We start from the raw sequence: 18,961 nt of genomic DNA, 5'->3' as shown, positions 1-18,961 counted from the left end.
TTTCTACCCTCATGAATTTTCATACGGAATCTCTTCGTAAATGTTTTGTCATGATTTCTTCATCGTAAATGTTTTGTCATGATTTCTTCATCGTAATGAGCGTAAATGATCCAAAAATAATGTTTAGGGTAGATGGTTAGATCTAACCTCATTTCTACCCTCATTTCTACCCTCATGAATTTTCATACGGAATCTCTTCGTAAATGTTTTGTCATGATTTCTTCATCGTAAATTTTTGTCATGATTTCTTCATCGTAATGAGCGTAAATGTTTTGTCAAACATGAGCGTAAATGAATCCAAAAATAATGTTTAGGGTAGATGGTTAGATCTAACCTCATTTCTACCCTCATTTCTACCCTCATGATTTCTTCGTAAATGTTTTGTCAAACATGAGCGTAAATGACCCAAAAATAATGTTTAGGGTAGATGGTTAGATCTAACCTCATTTCTACCCTCATTTCTACCCTCATGATTTCTTCGTACGGAATCTCTTCGTACATGAATTTTCATGATTTCTTCATCGTAAATGTTTTGTCATGATTTCTTCATCGTAATGAGCGTAAATGATCCAAAAATAATGTTTAGGGTAGATGGTTAGATCTAACCTCATTTCTACCCTCATTTCTACCCTCATGAATTTTCATACGGAATCTCTTCGTAAATGTTTTGTCGAAACTTCTTCATCGTATATGTTTTGTCGAAACTTCATCGTAATGAACGTATATTCTTTGTCAAACATGAGCGTAAATGTTTTGTCAAACATGAGCGTAAATGACCCAAAAATAATGTTTAGGGTAGATGGTTAGATCTAACCTCATTTCTACCCTCATTTCTACCCTCATTTCTACCCTCATGAATTTTCATACGGAATCTCTTCGTAAATGTTTTGTCATGATTTCTTCATCGTAAATGTTTTGTCATGATTTCTTCATCGTAATGAGCGTAAATGTTTTGTCAAACATGAGCGTAAATGATCCAAAAATAATGTTTAGGGTAGATGGTTAGATCTAACCTCATTTCTACCCTCATTTCTACCCTCATTTCTACCCTCATGATTTCTTCGTAAATGTTTTGTCAAACATGAGCGTAAATGACCCAAAAATAATGTTTAGGGTAGATGGTTAGATCTAACCTCATTTCTACCCTCATTTCTACCCTCATGAATTTTCATACGGAATCTCTTCGTAAATGTTTTGTCATGATTTCTTCATCGGAATGAGCGTAAATGTTTTGTCGAAACTTCTTCGTAAATGATTTGTCGAAACTTCTTCATCGTAATGAACGTATATTCTTTGTCATGATTTCTTCATCGTAATGAGCGTAAATGTTTTGTCATGATTTCTTCATCGTATATGTTTTGTCATGATTTCATCGTAATGAGCGTATATGTTTTGTCAAACATGAACGTATATGTTTTGTCATGATTTCTTCATCGGAATGAGCGTATATGACCCAAAAATAATGTTTATGTTAGAATGTTAGATCTAACACCTTTTCTAACATGTTTTCTAACATGGAGGATTTCATTAGATATAAATATTCTTCCTTCATTTCATTCTATACACAATTTACATCATAGACGATTTAATAGATATAATACTTTACTGTTTCATCTGATATACACATTCTTCCTTCATTTCATTCTATACACAATTTACATCATAGACGATTTAATAGATATAATACTTTACTGTTTCATCTGATATACACATTCTTCCTCCATTTCATTCTATACATAATTTACATCATAGACGATTTAATAGATATAATACTTTACTGTTTCATCTGATATAAACATTATTTGTTGAAAGTATCCTAAAAATATTTGATGGACTTTAACTAAAATAATGTTTAGGAAGAATATTTATATCTAATGAAATCCTCCATGTTAGAAAACATGTTAGAAAAGGTGTTAGATCTAACATTCTAACATAAACATTATTTTTGGGTCATATACGCTCATTCCGATGAAGAAATCATGACAAAACATATACGTTCATGTTTGACAAAACATATACGCTCATTACGATGAAATCATGACAAAACATATACGATGAAGAAATCATGACAAAACATTTACGCTCATTACGATGAAGAAATCATGACAAAGAATATACGTTCATTACGATGAAGAAGTTTCGACAAATCATTTACGAAGAAGTTTCGACAAAACATTTACGCTCATTCCGATGAAGAAATCATGAAAATTCATGTACGAAGAGATTCCGTACGAAGAAATCATGAGGGTAGAAATGAGGGTAGAAATGAGGTTAGATCTAACCATCTACCCTAAACATTATTTTTGGGTCATTTACGCTCATGTTTGACAAAACATTTACGAAGAAATCATGAGGGTAGAAATGAGGGTAGAAATGAGGTTAGATCTAACCATCTACCCTAAACATTATTTTTGGATCATTTACGCTCATGTTTGACAAAACATTTACGCTCATTACGATGAAGAAATCATGACAAAACATTTACGATGAAGAAATCATGACAAAACATTTACGAAGAGATTCCGTATGAAAATTCATGAGGGTAGAAATGAGGGTAGAAATGAGGTTAGATCTAACCATCTACCCTAAACATTATTTTTGGGTCATTTACGCTCATGTTTGACAAAACATTTACGCTCATGTTTGACAAAGAATATACGTTCATTACGATGAAGTTTCGACAAAACATATACGATGAAGAAGTTTCGACAAAACATTTACGAAGAGATTCCGTATGAAAATTCATGAGGGTAGAAATGAGGGTAGAAATGAGGTTAGATCTAACCATCTACCCTAAACATTATTTTTGGATCATTTACGCTCATTACGATGAAGAAATCATGACAAAACATTTACGATGAAGAAATCATGAAAATTCATGTACGAAGAGATTCCGTACGAAGAAATCATGAGGGTAGAAATGAGGGTAGAAATGAGGTTAGATCTAACCATCTACCCTAAACATTATTTTTGGGTCATTTACGCTCATGTTTGACAAAACATTTACGAAGAAATCATGAGGGTAGAAATGAGGGTAGAAATGAGGTTAGATCTAACCATCTACCCTAAACATTATTTTTGGATCATTTACGCTCATGTTTGACAAAACATTTACGCTCATTACGATGAAGAAATCATGACAAAACATTTACGATGAAGAAATCATGACAAAACATTTACGAAGAGATTCCGTATGAAAATTCATGAGGGTAGAAATGAGGGTAGAAATGAGGGTAGAAATGAGGTTAGATCTAACCATCTACCCTAAACATTATTTTTGGGTCATTTACGCTCATGTTTGACAAAACATTTACGCTCATGTTTGACAAAGAATATACGTTCATTACGATGAAGTTTCGACAAAACATATACGATGAAGAAGTTTCGACAAAACATTTACGAAGAGATTCCGTATGAAAATTCATGAGGGTAGAAATGAGGGTAGAAATGAGGTTAGATCTAACCATCTACCCTAAAACATTATTTTTGGATCATTTACGCTCATTACGATGAAGAAACATGACAAAACATTTACGATGAAGAAATCATGAAAATTCATGTACGAAGAGATTCCGTACGAAGAAATCATGAGGGTAGAAATGAGGGTAGAAATGAGGTTAGATCTAACCATCTACCCTAAACATTATTTTTGGGTCATTTACGCTCATGTTTGACAAAACATTTACGAAGAAATCATGAGGGTAGAAATGAGGGTAGAAATGAGGTTAGATCTAACCATCTACCCTAAACATTATTTTTGGATCATTTACGCTCATTACGATGAAGAAATCATGACAAAACATTTACGATGAAGAAATCATGACAAAACATTTACGAAGAGATTCCGTATGAAAATTCATGAGGGTAGAAATGAGGTTAGATCTAACCATCTACCCTAAACATTATTTTTGGGTCATTTACGCTCATGTTTGACAAAACATGTACGCTCATTACGATGAAGAAATCATGACAAAACATTTACGCTCATTACGATGAAGAAGTTTCGACAAATCATGTACGCTCATTACGATGAAGAAGTTTCGACAAATCATTTACGATGAAACCTTGACAAAAACATAAACGAAGAAGTTTCGACAAAACATATACGTTTAGTTTCGACAAAACATGTACGATGAAGAAATCATGAAAATTCAATGAGGGTAGAAAAGAGGTGAGAAAAGAGGTTAGATCTAACCATCTACCCTAAACATTATTTTTGGATCATTTACGCTCATTACGATGAAGAAATCATGACAAATCATTTACGATGAAGAAATCATGACAAAACATATACGTTTAGTTTCGACAAATCATTTACGTTTAGTTTCGACAAAACATGTACGATGAAGAAATCATGAAAATTCAATGAGGGTAGAAAAGAGGTGAGAAAAGAGGTTAGATCTAACCCATCTACCCTAAACATTATTTTTGGATCATTTAGCTCATTACGATGAAGAAGTTTCGACAAAAACATGTACGATGAAGAAATCATGACAAAACATTTACGCTCATTACGATGAAGAAGTTTCGACAAAGCAATATACGCTCATTACGATGAAGAAGTTTCGACAAATCATTTACGAAGAAATCATGACAAAACATGTACGAAGAAATCATGACAAAACATATACGTTTAGTTTCGACAAATCATTTACGAAGAGATTCCGTATGAAAATTCATGTACGATGAAGTTTCGACAAAACATATACGTTTAGTTTCGACAAAACATATACGTTTAGTTTCGACAAAACATGTACGATGAAGAAATCATGACAAAACATTTACGCTCATTACGATGAAGAAATCATGACAAATCATTTACGAAGAGATTCCGTATGAAAATTCATGAGGTGAGAAAAGAGGTGAGAAAAGAGGTGAGATCTCATCTCTTCACCTAAACATTATTTTTGGGTCATTTACGCTCATTACGATGAAGAAATCATGACAAAACATTTACGAAGAAATCATGACAAATCATTTACACTCATGTTTGACAAAACATATACGTTCATGTTTGACAAAACATATACGTTTAGTTTCGACAAATCATTTACGAAGAAATCATGACAAAACATATACGAATAAATCATGACAAAACATATACGATGAAGAAATCATGACAAAACATATACGCTCATTACGATGAAGAAATCATGAAAATTCATGAGGTGAGAAAAGAGGTGAGAAAAGAGGTGAGATCTCATCTCTTCACCTAAACATTATTTTTGGGTCATTTACACTCATTACGATTAAATCATGACAAAACATAAACGATGAAATCATGACAAAACATTTACGTTCATGTTTGACAAAACATTTACACTCATTACGATGAAGAAATCATGACAAAACATTTACGTTCATGTTTGACAAATCATTTACGAAGAAATCATGAAAATTCATGAGGTGAGAAAAGAGGTGAGAAAAGAGGTGAGATCTCATCTCTTCACCTAAACATTATTTTTGGGTCATTTACACTCATTACGATTAAATCATGACAAAACATTTACGTTCATGTTTGACAAAACATTTACGTTCATGTTTGACAAAACATTTACGTTCATGTTTGACAAAAACATATACGATTAAATCATGACAAAACATAAACGATGAAATCATGACAAAACATATACGAATAAATCATGACAAAACATATACGATTAAATCATGACAAAACATTTACGATGAAGAAGTTTCGACAAATCATGTACGCTCATTACGATGAAGAAGTTTCGACAAATCATGTACGATGAAGTTTCGACAAAACATGCTGTCAAAATACTTTGCATTTGGTACATATTGCAAAACATTTACACTCATTACGATGAAGAAATCATGACAAAACATGTACGAAGAAGAAGTTTCGACAAATCATGTACGATGAAGTTTCGACAAAACATATACGTTTAGTTTCGACAAAACATGTACGCTCATTACGATGAAGAAGTTTCGACAAATCATGTACGCTCATTACGATGAAGAAGTCATGAAAATTCATGAGGTGAGAAAACATGTTAGAAAAGGTGTTAGATCTAACATTCTAACATAAACATTATTTTTGGGTCATTTACGCTCATTACGATGAAGAAGTCTTGACAAAACATTTACACTCATTACGATGAAGAAATCATGACAAAACATAAACGAAGAAATCATGACAAAACATATACGTTTAGTTTCGACAAATCATTTACGAAGAAATCATGACAAAACATATACGATGAAGAAGTTTCGACAAAACATGTACGATGAAACCTTGACAAAACATGTACGCTCATTACGATGAAGAAATCATGACAAAACATGTACGAAGAAGTCTTGACAAAACATTTACGAAGAAGAAGTTTCGACAAAACATGTACGATGAAACCTTGACAAAACATGTACGCTCATTACGATGAAGAAATCATGACAAAACATGTACGCTCATTACGAGAAGAAGTTTCGACAAAACATGTACGATGAAGAAATCATGACAAAACATATACGTTTAGTTTCGACAAAACATATACGTTTAGTTTCGACAAAACATGTACGAAGAAGTTTATTTCCTGGACTGTTGTCTAAATGTCATGTTGTCAGTAATTTTAAGAGAAGTTCATTAACCGAGTGACACATGGTGACGTAGTGACACCTAAAAACCATCTACCCTAAACATTATTTTTGCTGAATTCAACAACAAAATGAACGAGGTCAGGATGTAATGCAAATACCTTTGAATTCATTCATAAATGCCCTTAGTAAGCTCATAAAATGTTTGTTTTGAGGTCGAGCCACTTTTTGGCTCCACCGTATTCTTTCAACCAAAAACTCAAGAATTTTCCTGCGTGAATTTTGTAATAAAACCAACCGTCTGAATTCAGGCGGTTGTTATATTCTTCACAAAATGCCTTATAATACTCTTCGTTCTACAAAGCAAGCATATCATTGGTTTGAAAACCAACAGACAAAAGAACTTTTAGAAGAATTTCCTCATATGATTGCTTCCCTCGGAAAACCGAGAGAAGAAGATTCCGTATGAAAATTCAAGAGGGTAGAAAAGAGGGTAGAAATGAGGTTAGATCTAACATTCTAACATAAACATTATTTTTGGGTCATTTACACTCATTACGATGAAATCATGACAAACATATACGTTCATGTTTGACAAATCATTTACGATGAAATCATGACAAAACATTTACGATGAAATCATGACAAAACATTTATGTTATACAGTAATGTTAGTCATGAATGTTTGTCCTACGTGTTGGCGTTAGTGTTGAAAAATAATGTTTGTCCTACATGAAGCCGTACAAGCGTTTGAATTTGTTTATGCATAAGATTACTCTCTTGTTTTCTGTATCTATCATACAAACATAAGCAGCACCTGTTTTTGTAAAGTTTATATGAAGTTTTCGATAGTTAAGACCTGTATAATAATAGAATGCGTCCTCATTCTCAACATAGTAGTAGAACTCAAACGAATGCTTACCATAATCTGTTATTTCAACAGCTTCGTCAGATAATTTCATCAACGAACTCATAAACTATATCGGCCCATACTTGCTTTTATTTCTATTGTTTTCAGATTTAGAACACCACGAAGGTTTGAGATTCTGTTGTCCGTTCTATCATGATTTATATGGTCTATTTCTTTCAATTGTTTGGATTTTCAATCCACTGTTCTGCAATAATTCTATGCTTTAAATGTGTTTTGTTGTTTAAACTAGCTCAATATAACCATGATTATTTAAGCATTCACTCTTAATATGTTTGTTTTTCTTTCGACGAATAGTAAAAGGATATGTCGTACAAATCTCATAATCTTCATGATTTCTCATGTTTCCCATTGAGTTTGTTCCCCACTAACGTTCTCATTGACGTCTTCAATATCTTCTTCCTCACTGACTCGTCAATATTTTCACTAGCTCCTTCTGTAATGTTTTCATCGGCATTGTCATTGACTTCTTCTGTAATGTTAGATGTTGTTGTTTCGCTCATGTTCTTTCACTAATGTTAAAAAGTTATGTTGTACGAATTTTTGAACAGAATTTAGAGCAGTTATGAAACAATGAAGTATTTTTACGCTATTGAAAGGAACTATGAGAGTGAAGTACATGACAGCAATGACAAAAGGAACTAATATCAAACCTAATGAAATCGCTCACGAGGACATAGAGTTAACAAGTACTTTGTGGAGTATCTTATAAGTGAAGAGTATGTAAGACCTTACTTCATGTTTGACAGCATGAATGAGGATGTTATTTCATGGTTAAAGAATATAAGCAATGTTTTCGGTAAGTACGTATAGATGACAAAGGTCTTGTTGTATTTTTATGAGACAGCAATACGAACACAGGAACTAATGGATATTATGCACTCAACAGCAAAGAAAGGATTTAGTACTATTGGCATGAATGAACATTGCAGGAATGACATATACAACCTATGCTCACGAAAGCCTTACACAAAAGCAATACAAATGATAGAACATAAGTGTCTAAGGTCAGCAAATGAAATCATTACTGTCAGTGGTTATGAAAGAACTGTTAGCAAAGATGAGTGGAAACAGCTATTCATATTAAGGAAGGACGTTGCTGAACTAGTTAAACCTGTTGCACAAACATTGTTTCAGATAAGACCAGCAATGACTAAGAACCCTTTGACCTTAGTCAATGAGACCATAGAGGTTGAAGATAATGACATGAAAGAACTAGGAATGAATGAGAGAAGTTGTGAAGGATGTTTGAGTCAAAACACATGGTTCTTCAGAGCTGTTAAGAAACTTAGTAAAGAACGACAGAAATATTTTATAGAGAAGTATTGCAAAGGATGTGTAAATGAATTGCTTGAAATAGAACTTAGAGACACTTTCACACTAAAGGACTTGAGAAGAAATAAGTACATGAGTGAAGGTATTGACATAGCTAGTGTTATAAATGACTTAAGAAGATGTGTTGTCGTTATTGACGGAGCACGTATGACATATCTAGTGAAAGATTATGATGGAATACGAGACACAACAACACTTGTGTCAGTAGATAGCAAGGAATTCAATAAGCTCATGAAGAGTGTTTATGTAGGACGTATTGAGGAGAAGGATGTGAACGCACTGATGATTTATGAAGCGGGTCAGAACAAGAACTATCTTATGAAGTCAGGCATGAGATTCTTTGACGAAAGAGATGACATTTACAGCTATTTCAGAGGATATGAGTATGAGGTACTGAATGAAGTAGATGAAAGCATTATTGAAGGATATTTGAAACATGTTCACGATGTCATATGTAATGAGGATGAAGAGCTTTATGAGTATGTTTTGAACTGGTTCGCCTACATCGTTCAAAATCCTTGTGGAAAGACTGGAACAGTACTTTTGTTAATAGGAAAGCAAGGAACTGGTAAGAATGTACTTAGTAATGTTCTATGCGAGCTCATTAGCAAGTACGCCAACAATAATATAACGGCAATAGAGAATGTGGTTGGTAGATTCAATGCTGCTATTGAGAACATGAAGCTCATCGTATGCAATGAACTAAGCTCATGCGATACGTCTAAGGTCATGAACCACGACGCACTAAAGTCAATAGTAACAGAGACTCAGTTGGACTTAAATCAGAAGTGTCAGCCAGTAAGAAAGATAGAGAATGTTTGTAATATCATCATGATATCTAACAACTTCAACTCAGTAAAGATTGACAAAGACGACAGAAGATTTGTTGTCATTGACGTAAGCAGCAGATACAAAGGAAATTACGAATATTTCTCAAATCTCATTGAAAGCTTTAATGAAGAGTTTTATTCAAACTTACTGACGTACTTCATGAAGAAAGATTTAAGTGAATTTGATGTAAGGAAGATACCATTCACCAGGGCTAAACAAGAACTCATCGAAATGAACAAAACACCTTACCAAATGTTTTACGAGGAGTTCTATGAAAAGTTTGTATCCGGATGGAATTGTACAGAGTGCTACAGAAGATATAAAGAATTTGCGAAGGAGAATGAATTCTTTGCATGTAGTTCAAATGTATTTGGTGGCAAGATGAGAGAATTTGTGAAGAGAAGTAGAAAGCGAGACGGTTCTGCAAGAAGTTATATTTACGAAGCAAGTATGATATTAGAAGGTCGTGGAAAGAAAGAAACAGTGAATTATGAGGAAGTGCTTGAAAAATTCATGGAGTACATGGGAAGCAATATAACATACAACAAAGACATATACAGTGAGTTTAAGTACTACTGTGAACAGCATGAGATTGAAGTAATGAGTAAAGGAGACTTTGAAACGCTTATGAAAGACAGTAAGGAGGTCGTTCATGAGAACAGTGTTGAAATAGTTCATGAGAACAGTGAGGAGGTCATACATGAATGCAATGATGAAATAGTTCACGATGTCGTTCGTGAAGAAGCCATTGCAACAAAGAATGATATAAAGGATTTCATAGAACTTAACAAGGAGGAGTTTAAAGAAGGCTATGAAGTGAAAAGATGTGAAGAAGATTTCTTGGCGTATTTGAAGAAAAAGAACTAAAGCCAATGGCTCAAAATAAGTTTCAATCGATGTTTGAAAAGAAACGTTTGAGCTATGGTGGTGTAAGAAGCACATATTACTTTGTTAAGAAGTGAGGACATTAATTTTTTTGTCTTAGTGTTGGAGTTTGTGTTTGTTGTTAGTGTTTTGTCATTTGTGCTGAAGTTAGTACTTGATGCTAGTGTTGGAGTTTGTGTTTGTTGTTAGTGTTTGTCATTTGTGCTGAAGTTAGTACTTGATGTTAGTGTTGGAGTTTGTGTTTGTTGTTAGTGAGAGAATAAATTAAATCATGAACTTTGCCATGGCCTCTGTCCCTAGTAGTTTTCATTAAGTTCTGGAAATAATGAAAGTCATAAACTTTGCCATGGTCTCTGTCCCTAGTAGTTTTCATTATCTCACAGAGTTAATGAAAGTCATACTTTCTATCAGATGAAGCATGCAGATGAACATAATGAAAGTTAGTGAGTTTGCCACGAGTTATGAATAAAATATTGGCATATTAGATGAGATAGCTGATGAAACAGATGAAGATAAATTAAATCTTGGACTTTGCCACACTCTGTCCCTAGTTCCTCAAAATCCTTGACAACGTTGCTTAGAAATTTTGGTTCAAAACCTCATCTGATTTTAATCTGTTATGCTACCTGTTAAGTTTCGCGAGATTATAAATGTCATGGAGTTATATAAAAAGGAGGGCAGCTAGGGACACTGGAAGTACTTGTAAGGCTATCTGTTAAGATTGCATGAAATACTAAAAAGTCATGAAATCCATTATCGCTGTGCTAGCTTCACCTTTGATTGAAATGACGACTAAAGTCACTGAAGCAATGAAACAAAAGTTTTTGGTAGAATACATTAAATCAGGAACTATTCCAGAAGGTTTTTACATTCATACTATGAAGGATGGTAGAGTTCAGTTTAGAAAGATAAAGCAACCATTAGATAAAGAAGGTATATTAAGGAAGATTAAACTTCATGAGGACAACATTGCTGAACTTAGGAAGAAGTTAGAAGTATGGCATTCCAAACGGGAACCGCGGTTGGTTACCATGGATTTCCGTCACCGGTCACATTTTAAAGATTTTTAAAGCCTTATAAAAATATGCTTTGTAAATCATTTTTTGTAAATCGGCAAAAATTTGGTAATTTTCTTCAACTAATAAATCTGCGAATAGCATTTATAATACAAGAACAATCTTTTAAAATGCGTTTGATTCATTTTTGTATAATTTCATATAGGCACATATATTCTTCCGGGACTTTCCGTGATTTTACCGTAAATCATTAGTTTACACCAATTTTTTCCGTATTTTGAATAGTTTACTGCACTTTTCCGTAAAATTGAGTTACGGGAATCCGCAAAATTTCCGGACCTCATTTTCATAGAATATAATAATAATATTTGATAAAAAGATATATTATTTATATTTTGATTTTTGAATTACGGAAAAAGTGAATTGATAACTTGATTTTTTATATGGTGAATTTTTCAAATGATATTATGAAGATCTAAAATATTAAAAGTAAAAAATTGAATTACGGAAAAAGTGAGGTCAAAAGTGAAATAAATTTGCAGAACAATTTTCATTGAAATAAGCTTTATTTTTCATTATTAATAACAATGCTGTAATAAACAGAAATTCATCAAAAGTGACAGCTCTCAATTTTTTGACATTTGTAAATTTCTAAATTGAATGAGAAAAATGAAATAATACTAAGCATAATACAATATTCTAGATTTAATTATAATTAGGAAAAAGTTAGTTTTGAGAGTACTTTTCATAGGCATATAGAATGAAATCTTCTGAAAAATAATATCACATAAACTCATATTATTTTCTAATATATAACTATTTTATATAAAAATCAAATTCAATGATCTTAAAAGCGAAGGATAAACCTCAAAATTTACGAATATAATGAGTGTGAATATAATGCTTATCTATCATAAAACCATATGAAATATCAATTTTTGCTTTACGCCTAATTTTGACGACAATTAGCAAAAAATGTTAAATGTTAACACTCAGTCCATTTGAATATGAAAAAATAAAATTGACTTTGATTAAATGTTTTTATTTATCATGCAATTCTTCTTGCGACCAAAGATTTGAATAAAATTTCAAAAAATAAGATAGCTTAAAAAATAATATACGGTAGTGTTTACTAATAGATGAATAGTATATAAATTCTATTAAAATGGATTTGATCCAAAAAAATATATAAAATTTGATCATAAATAAAATCGTTTTAAATTACTTCTTCATTTAAATTATAACAATTATTTTTGGTTTTATAGTTTTTTAAAGCTCATGTGGTTTTTTAACCACAGAATACTTATGTGCTGTAGCAAGCTTGCAATCCAAAGCTCACGTTAGACAACAAGAGTCATGAAGTCTCATACTAAGGGATATCCAACATATATTTTAATAATCTAATGTTTGTGAAATATTCAACATAAAATTAAGTTTTCGTTTCGTTACAAGGCATTCATACTTTGGAGATATCATATTTAATGTACAGAAAAGTTAATATTAAACAATACATGCTAAAGAATTAATAAATAAGATAATAAAATAAATTTATACGTAATTACTTTCATTTAATATGCTTTATGCTGTATAATATTGATTAAGAGGCATTAAAAGGTTCCATAATCTGCTTTTATAGGCAAGATTTTTGATAAAAATTTTAAATTTTGAAAAATGATGAGAAAAGGAAAAAAAAGGTAAATGAGAGCAAGAGGAGGGAAAAAAAGAAAAAGAAAAGGAAGGGAAGGGAAAAATAAAAGAAAGAAGGACATATAAAAATTTAGATGCGCATTCTTAATGCCGAGGCGGCTTGCCGCCGAGGCGCGATTTTTTTAGGCCTCTACGGTAACCCGGCAATGTTTTTTTAAATCTTGTACAGCCCTAGTTAGAAGAGTTGGAGAAAGGAAGAGAGTTATAAAGCAATGAATTCAACAGGGTAGAAATGAGGGTAGAAATGAGGTTAGATCTAACCTTCTACCCTAAATTTAAATGGATGTTTTCATACGTGTGGGAGTGGTGATATCATTAATTTTTAAGTTTATTTTTTATTTTATTTTTATATAAATGACGAAAACTATTGAGATAACAAACTACAACGGTCATGAGTTCAAGAATTTGTTCTTCGTTCCTCGTGAAAATACATTCTATCAGATACGAGGGAGAAAGGGTAAAGTTAGTTTGAGCGTTTATGAAGGAATGAAGAATGGAAAGTTTATACAAGCATACGATACAAACGGTAAGCGTGTTTCATTAGCTTTGTCAAAACTTACAGGTATAAACTATGACAGTGATTTTGACTCTGACGATTGGAGCGACAGCAGCGATACTGAAGAATATGAACTATTGTGTGAAGCACAGCAATGGGAAGAGTTGCAATACTTTTGTAAGTGAGAACGTTTATTTTTACAGTAGTAAGGTGAAGTGGTTGGCGGCTTTATAAATATTTAAGGTTAAGTTGATGTTTGTGTTTGTGTTGTAAAATATACGTTAACGGTTTTGTAAAGTGTCAAATTCACATATCAGGTGTAAGGAGGCTCGCAGTGCCTCCGTACACTTGATATGTATACTAACTTTGGGAAGGGTTTTATGTGGTACTGAGTTGTAATTTTTCCTGAATTTATCAAGAAATTCTTGAATTTGTTTTGCATTTGAAGACCGGCCGACATTTCTTTCAAGAGACGGCCAGAGCCTTTCAATCTTGCCGTTCTGGCGCGGCATATGGGGGAGAGTGTGGCGGATTTGAATGTTGTTTCGCATGAGCCAATTATAAAATTGGCCCATATTCTCTCCCCCGGTGTCGGACCAGAAACAAAATGGCTTTTGATATAAGCCAATCGTTTCTTCGGCAACTCTTGTTGTAGATTCGGAAAATTTATTGGCAAAATTTTTAAAGCCAAACAAAAACCGAGATTTATCGTCTATTATACCATAAACAGGTAACCTCTGTGAACCGTATAAAAAATGAACATCTACATGCCATAATGGCATCAGGTTTTGTTTTGCTTCATATGGCGTATAATATTTTTGAGGGGGCCTGTCACTTTTTGGTTCTTTGATCTCCAAAATACTGTAAATTCTTCTGAGTTTATTGTAGGAAACTGAATAAACATTTTGATCCATGTTTAAACGCCAAAACATCTTTTGGATTCCGCACTTATATTCCTGAAATTTTTGGAGAACATATTGCAAATTTTCAGGAGTAATATCATCTGGTGCCGGACCAGGTTTAACGTTTGGGGGTGTTAAATTTGCATTTGTGTATGCTGCTTTAAGTGTGTTTTTCGAAATTGATCTAAATTCACACTTCATTTCATCCTCGGATGGAACTCGCTTACACGCAATTAAATAATTGAGTTCGCGAGATTCAAGTTTTTCGCGTGTTTGAATTAACCACCAAGAAGGAATGGTTGGTCTACTCATAATAAAAAATGAAAAGCCAAATTCTCTCAAAAAGTTAAGTAGGACCAATTTTTATAAAAAAAATCCAATTCCATTATGAATGTTAATTAATTTATATAATTATTGAATAAAAAATTTTCTTTGAGATTATGAAAAGTTCTTTGAAAAGTTATTTTTTCTCATTTTTAAATATTGTATTAGCCTATTTATTTATATAAATCTTTAAATTCAATATTTAAAGAATAATTTTGAAGGAATTGAGTTACTTTCCCCGACGATAAAATTGAGAGGTTTACATTTTGACCGAACTTAGCATGCAACATTTATATACTATTCATCTATTAGTAAACACTACCGTAAAAAAAAGGTAGTGGGGCTTCCAGGCACTTCGTGCCCTCTAGCCCCGAAGATGTTTAGTATAAATGAAGTTTTTATTCGGAAAATTGTTAGTCTTCTGGTGTGAATTCGGAGGACTCTTCTTCTTCCTCCATTGCTTCTGGGAAGAAGCCTTCTTCTGGGTCGAAAACATTATATAATGTTTCACTTTTCACAAATTATATATGTTTTCATGCTTTGTCACTTTTCTGTCACTTTTCGGGTAAAAACATTTTTATTATTATATATAAATGAATTTTACAAAACCACCGTTACCGTTCTTTGGAAATAAGAGTAAATGTAAAGATATTATATTGAGAGAACTTAAGAAACTACCGAATGGTCTAACATTTGTAGATTTGTTCGGTGGAAGTTTCTATATATCCCATTTGTGCCATACAATATTCCAGACTCAAAGATTATATGCAATGACTTCGACAACTATATGGACCGTCTCAAACATATACCAGACACAAACAATATATTGAAAGAGTTAAAAGAAAAGATACCTATAGGTAAGATGGAACGTATACCATTAGATAAGAAAAATATTGTGAGAGAGGTTTTGAAAAAAGCAGAATATATAGACTGGGATAGTATATCTGCTAGACTATTATATAGTGGTTCTATAAGAGTTCATGACATTGAAACACTTATGTCAAACGTTTTATATCTTAACTATACAAATGTTTTCAAAGAGGACATAGAAAAATATATTGAGGGTATAGAGTTTGTGAGATGTTAATGGACAGAGTTGTATGAAAATATAAAGACAAGGAAAATGTTTTCTTTATAGTGGACCCGCCGTTCTATAACACATGGGATTTTCAATACCAAGTAGACTGGACTTTGAGAGACTCTTTAGAAACTTTAGACGTTTTACATAACCATCCATGCTTTTACTTTACATCCGATAAAAGTGGTTTGGAAACCGTTATGAGATGGTTAGAGGACATACATGACTATGAGTTTAGATATGACAAATAGAATATGAGAGAGGTCCTATAAACCGGAGAAAGTGTCATAACAAAGAAATTTTATTAGTAAGTAAATGTGGTTTGAAATAGGACTACTTGTTTTAGGTTTTTTCCATTGTGTCATTTATTTATTTGACGTGGCAGAAAGATATAGAGAATATGAAGATGAACCAATGCCTGCAAATGTTCAGTATATGTACTCGTAAGAGATATTTTTTATCTAATATTAAATGGACGCACAGAACTTAGCGAATGCGCAGCAACCTGGACAACCAAACCCAGAGAATATTCCAAATGAAGTTAGAATACAAACTGCAATGGCAAACTATGGTCAAGTGCCAACAGATGTACAAATGCAAACTGCCATGTCAAATGACGCTGCGTTAGGTTTGCCACCATGGTATGCAAATATGAGATGGAAAGAGTTTTTATACAAACCCTGAAGTGGGATATAAACAACTTTATGCAGATGACGCGAACACAGGAGTTGACCCAGAATATGTTTTCTACCAGAGGAGAAACAGAATGTATGAGCTCCAGTTAAAGAATGCTATGGAACTCAACAGGAAACGTAAGAGACTAGGCGGACATTAGAATTTTTACATATAGTAAAATGGGTTTCTTCAGTAAGATAGGAAACTTCTTTCGAAATGTTGGAAGAGGTATATGGAATGGAATAAAAACCGTAGGAAGAGGAATTTGAACGGAGTCAAAAATATTGGTAAAAGAGTAGGTCAGTTCGTTGGTATTATACCTAAAGACCCTGAACCAGAAGAACAAGCTCCTGTTATACAACAGCCTGAACCTGCACCACAGTCTAGTTGGCAACCAAATCCAACACCTCAACCGTATTAAAAAATTATATTTTTACCGTTCGATAGTAGTTGTATATGAAACTAAGTTCTAAGTAAAACGCATGGTATAATGGAATTATTCTTTTTCTTCCATCTGTAGTAAACCATACTTGAAAGTCTGAAATACTTCCACTTGGTGGTTCGTATAACTTTGTAGGTTTTTCGTAAAAGTCATTTGCCAAGCATAAGAAAGAGTTTTGGGCGCCAGAAAATGAAGCATGAACAATAATAGCAGCTGGGTCGAAAACATTTTCATATGTTCCATTAGGTTTTCGACTTCATAAAAGTCTGGGTGTACTGGATATGCTGCAGGCTGATTTAACATCCTCATAAATCTATACCATGCCAAGTTATATTTTGTAGAAATATAAACGTTTCTCCAAGGTCTTCTATTCTATTGATTTTAACAGTTGCATTTTTCCTGTCATAAATAATATCGAGATGGTATTTCTCCTTCGTCAATGTTATACTGTTTTGCATATTCGATATAGATATCGTTTATTTTTTCTTGAAAAGCTTGAAGAGTTGTTTCTAAGTTTACAAGCAAACTAACTTGTAAAAGTTTTCCCTGTTCAAATTTCTCATACATACGTTTTCTTTGTTATAGTATCGAACTTCAAAACCGACCGTAAATGGGAAACCATGTATGGCTTCTGAAATGAACTTCATTCTACGAAAGCCAATAGCTTTTGTGACAGATGGGTCTCTTAGCCATCTTAATGGGTAGTCAAAACGATAGCCTTCATGCTTTACGGTCTCTGTCTCAAACTTTTGACCGACATTAGTAAAAAGTTCATCTAATGGTTTAGTTGTAGCAACTCTTGAATTTTCTTTTTCTATTGGAAGCATATTTATCTAGAATAAAAATGTCAAATGAAACAGCGTCTATGAGAGAAATACAACACAACCGACAACTCATTATGCAAGCTCTAAATAAGAACACAACAAGCTTTTCAAACTATTCTAAGATATCTGAGTCATTGAAAGAAGGAAACTTAAAACTGACATTAAACCCAATGACAGATGAGTTTCTGTTTCAAGACAATAAGAACCATACTGTCTGTATAAATCCAACAAAAGGAACTTTAAACGAGAAACCTATAAATGAACTTTTTGAAAGCAGATGTTGACAACAAAGCTGACAAAGAATATGTAGACGATGCAATAGCAAAAGAAGAAGAAAGAGCTAACAATGCTTATGCAACAAAAGAACATACTCATCCTGAACTAGCAGACAAAACATATGTTGACAATAAAATGTCAAGTGAAGTGACAAGAGCTGAAAACGAATATTCTAAAAAGACTCATACACATTCTATATCTGAAATAACAGACTTACAAGAAACCTTAAACAGTAAAAGTGCCGTTGGACATACACATACCATTGCAAATATTACAAACTTACAAGAAACCTTAAACAGTAAAAGTGACGTTGGACATACACATACCATTGCAAATATTACAAACTTACAAGAAACCTTAAACAGGAAAAGTGCCGTTGGGACATACACATTCTATATCTGAAATAACAGACTTAAACGTTAGCCTTGAAAAGAAAGCAGACAAGAACCATACACATACCATTGCAAATATTACAAACTTACAAGAAACCTTAAACAGGAAAAGTGCCGTTGGACATACACATTCTATATCTGAAATAACAGACTTAAACGTTAGCCTTGAAAAGAAAGCAGACAAGAAACCATACACATACCATTGCAAATATTACAAACTTACAAGAAACCTTAAACAGGAAAAGTGCCGTTGGACATACACATTCTATATCTGAAATAACAGACTTAAACGTTAGCC

At 32.9% G+C, this 18,961-nt stretch overlaps 3 protein-coding genes and 1 pseudogene across 4 annotated transcripts, besides 5 other annotated features; 3 read left to right on the top strand and 1 right to left on the bottom strand.

The window, feature by feature from the left end:
* Positions 1 to 8,605: 8,605 nt before the first annotated feature.
* Positions 8,606 to 10,123: a mobile genetic element.
* On the top strand, positions 8,630 to 9,467 carry TVAGG3_0176450 (uncharacterized protein; the record flags this gene model as incomplete). Its single annotated transcript, XM_051225474.1, has 1 exon — positions 8,630 to 9,467. A coding segment is annotated over one exon (838 nt), but the record flags the coding sequence as incomplete, so codon positions are not given.
* Positions 10,124 to 10,159: 36 nt separating the features above from the next.
* Positions 10,160 to 10,513, top strand: TVAGG3_0176430 (uncharacterized protein; the record flags this gene model as incomplete). The annotated part of the gene is made up of 1 exon (XM_051225473.1): positions 10,160 to 10,513. One exon carries the CDS (start codon positions 10,160 to 10,162, stop codon positions 10,511 to 10,513), a length of 354 nt encoding a protein of 117 aa, XP_051110459.1.
* Positions 10,514 to 12,140: 1,627 nt separating this feature from the next.
* Positions 12,141 to 12,177: a mobile genetic element.
* Positions 12,141 to 12,177: a terminal%2Cinverted (terminal inverted repeat of Banshee-A3 transposon ID:TVAGG3_0176420).
* Positions 12,178 to 13,236: 1,059 nt separating this feature from the next.
* Positions 13,237 to 13,429: a mobile genetic element.
* Positions 13,430 to 13,608: 179 nt separating this feature from the next.
* On the top strand, positions 13,609 to 13,935 carry TVAGG3_0176400 (uncharacterized protein; the record flags this gene model as incomplete). The annotated part of the gene is made up of 1 exon (XM_001288146.1): positions 13,609 to 13,935. One exon carries the CDS (start codon positions 13,609 to 13,611, stop codon positions 13,933 to 13,935), a length of 327 nt encoding a protein of 108 aa, XP_001288147.1.
* Positions 13,936 to 17,154: 3,219 nt separating this feature from the next.
* Positions 17,155 to 17,998, bottom strand: TVAGG3_0176390 (annotated as a pseudogene). The gene has a single exon. A coding segment is annotated over exon 1 (844 nt).
* Positions 17,999 to 18,448: 450 nt separating this feature from the next.
* Positions 18,449 to 18,961: part of a mobile genetic element that runs on past the window's edge.

This window comes from Trichomonas vaginalis, chromosome IV (genome assembly GCF_026262505.1).
Source record: "Trichomonas vaginalis G3 chromosome IV, whole genome shotgun sequence".
In the NCBI taxonomy this organism is placed as follows: Eukaryota; Parabasalia; order Trichomonadida; family Trichomonadidae; genus Trichomonas; species Trichomonas vaginalis.
This window is presented reverse-complemented; position numbering and strand designations above follow the sequence as displayed.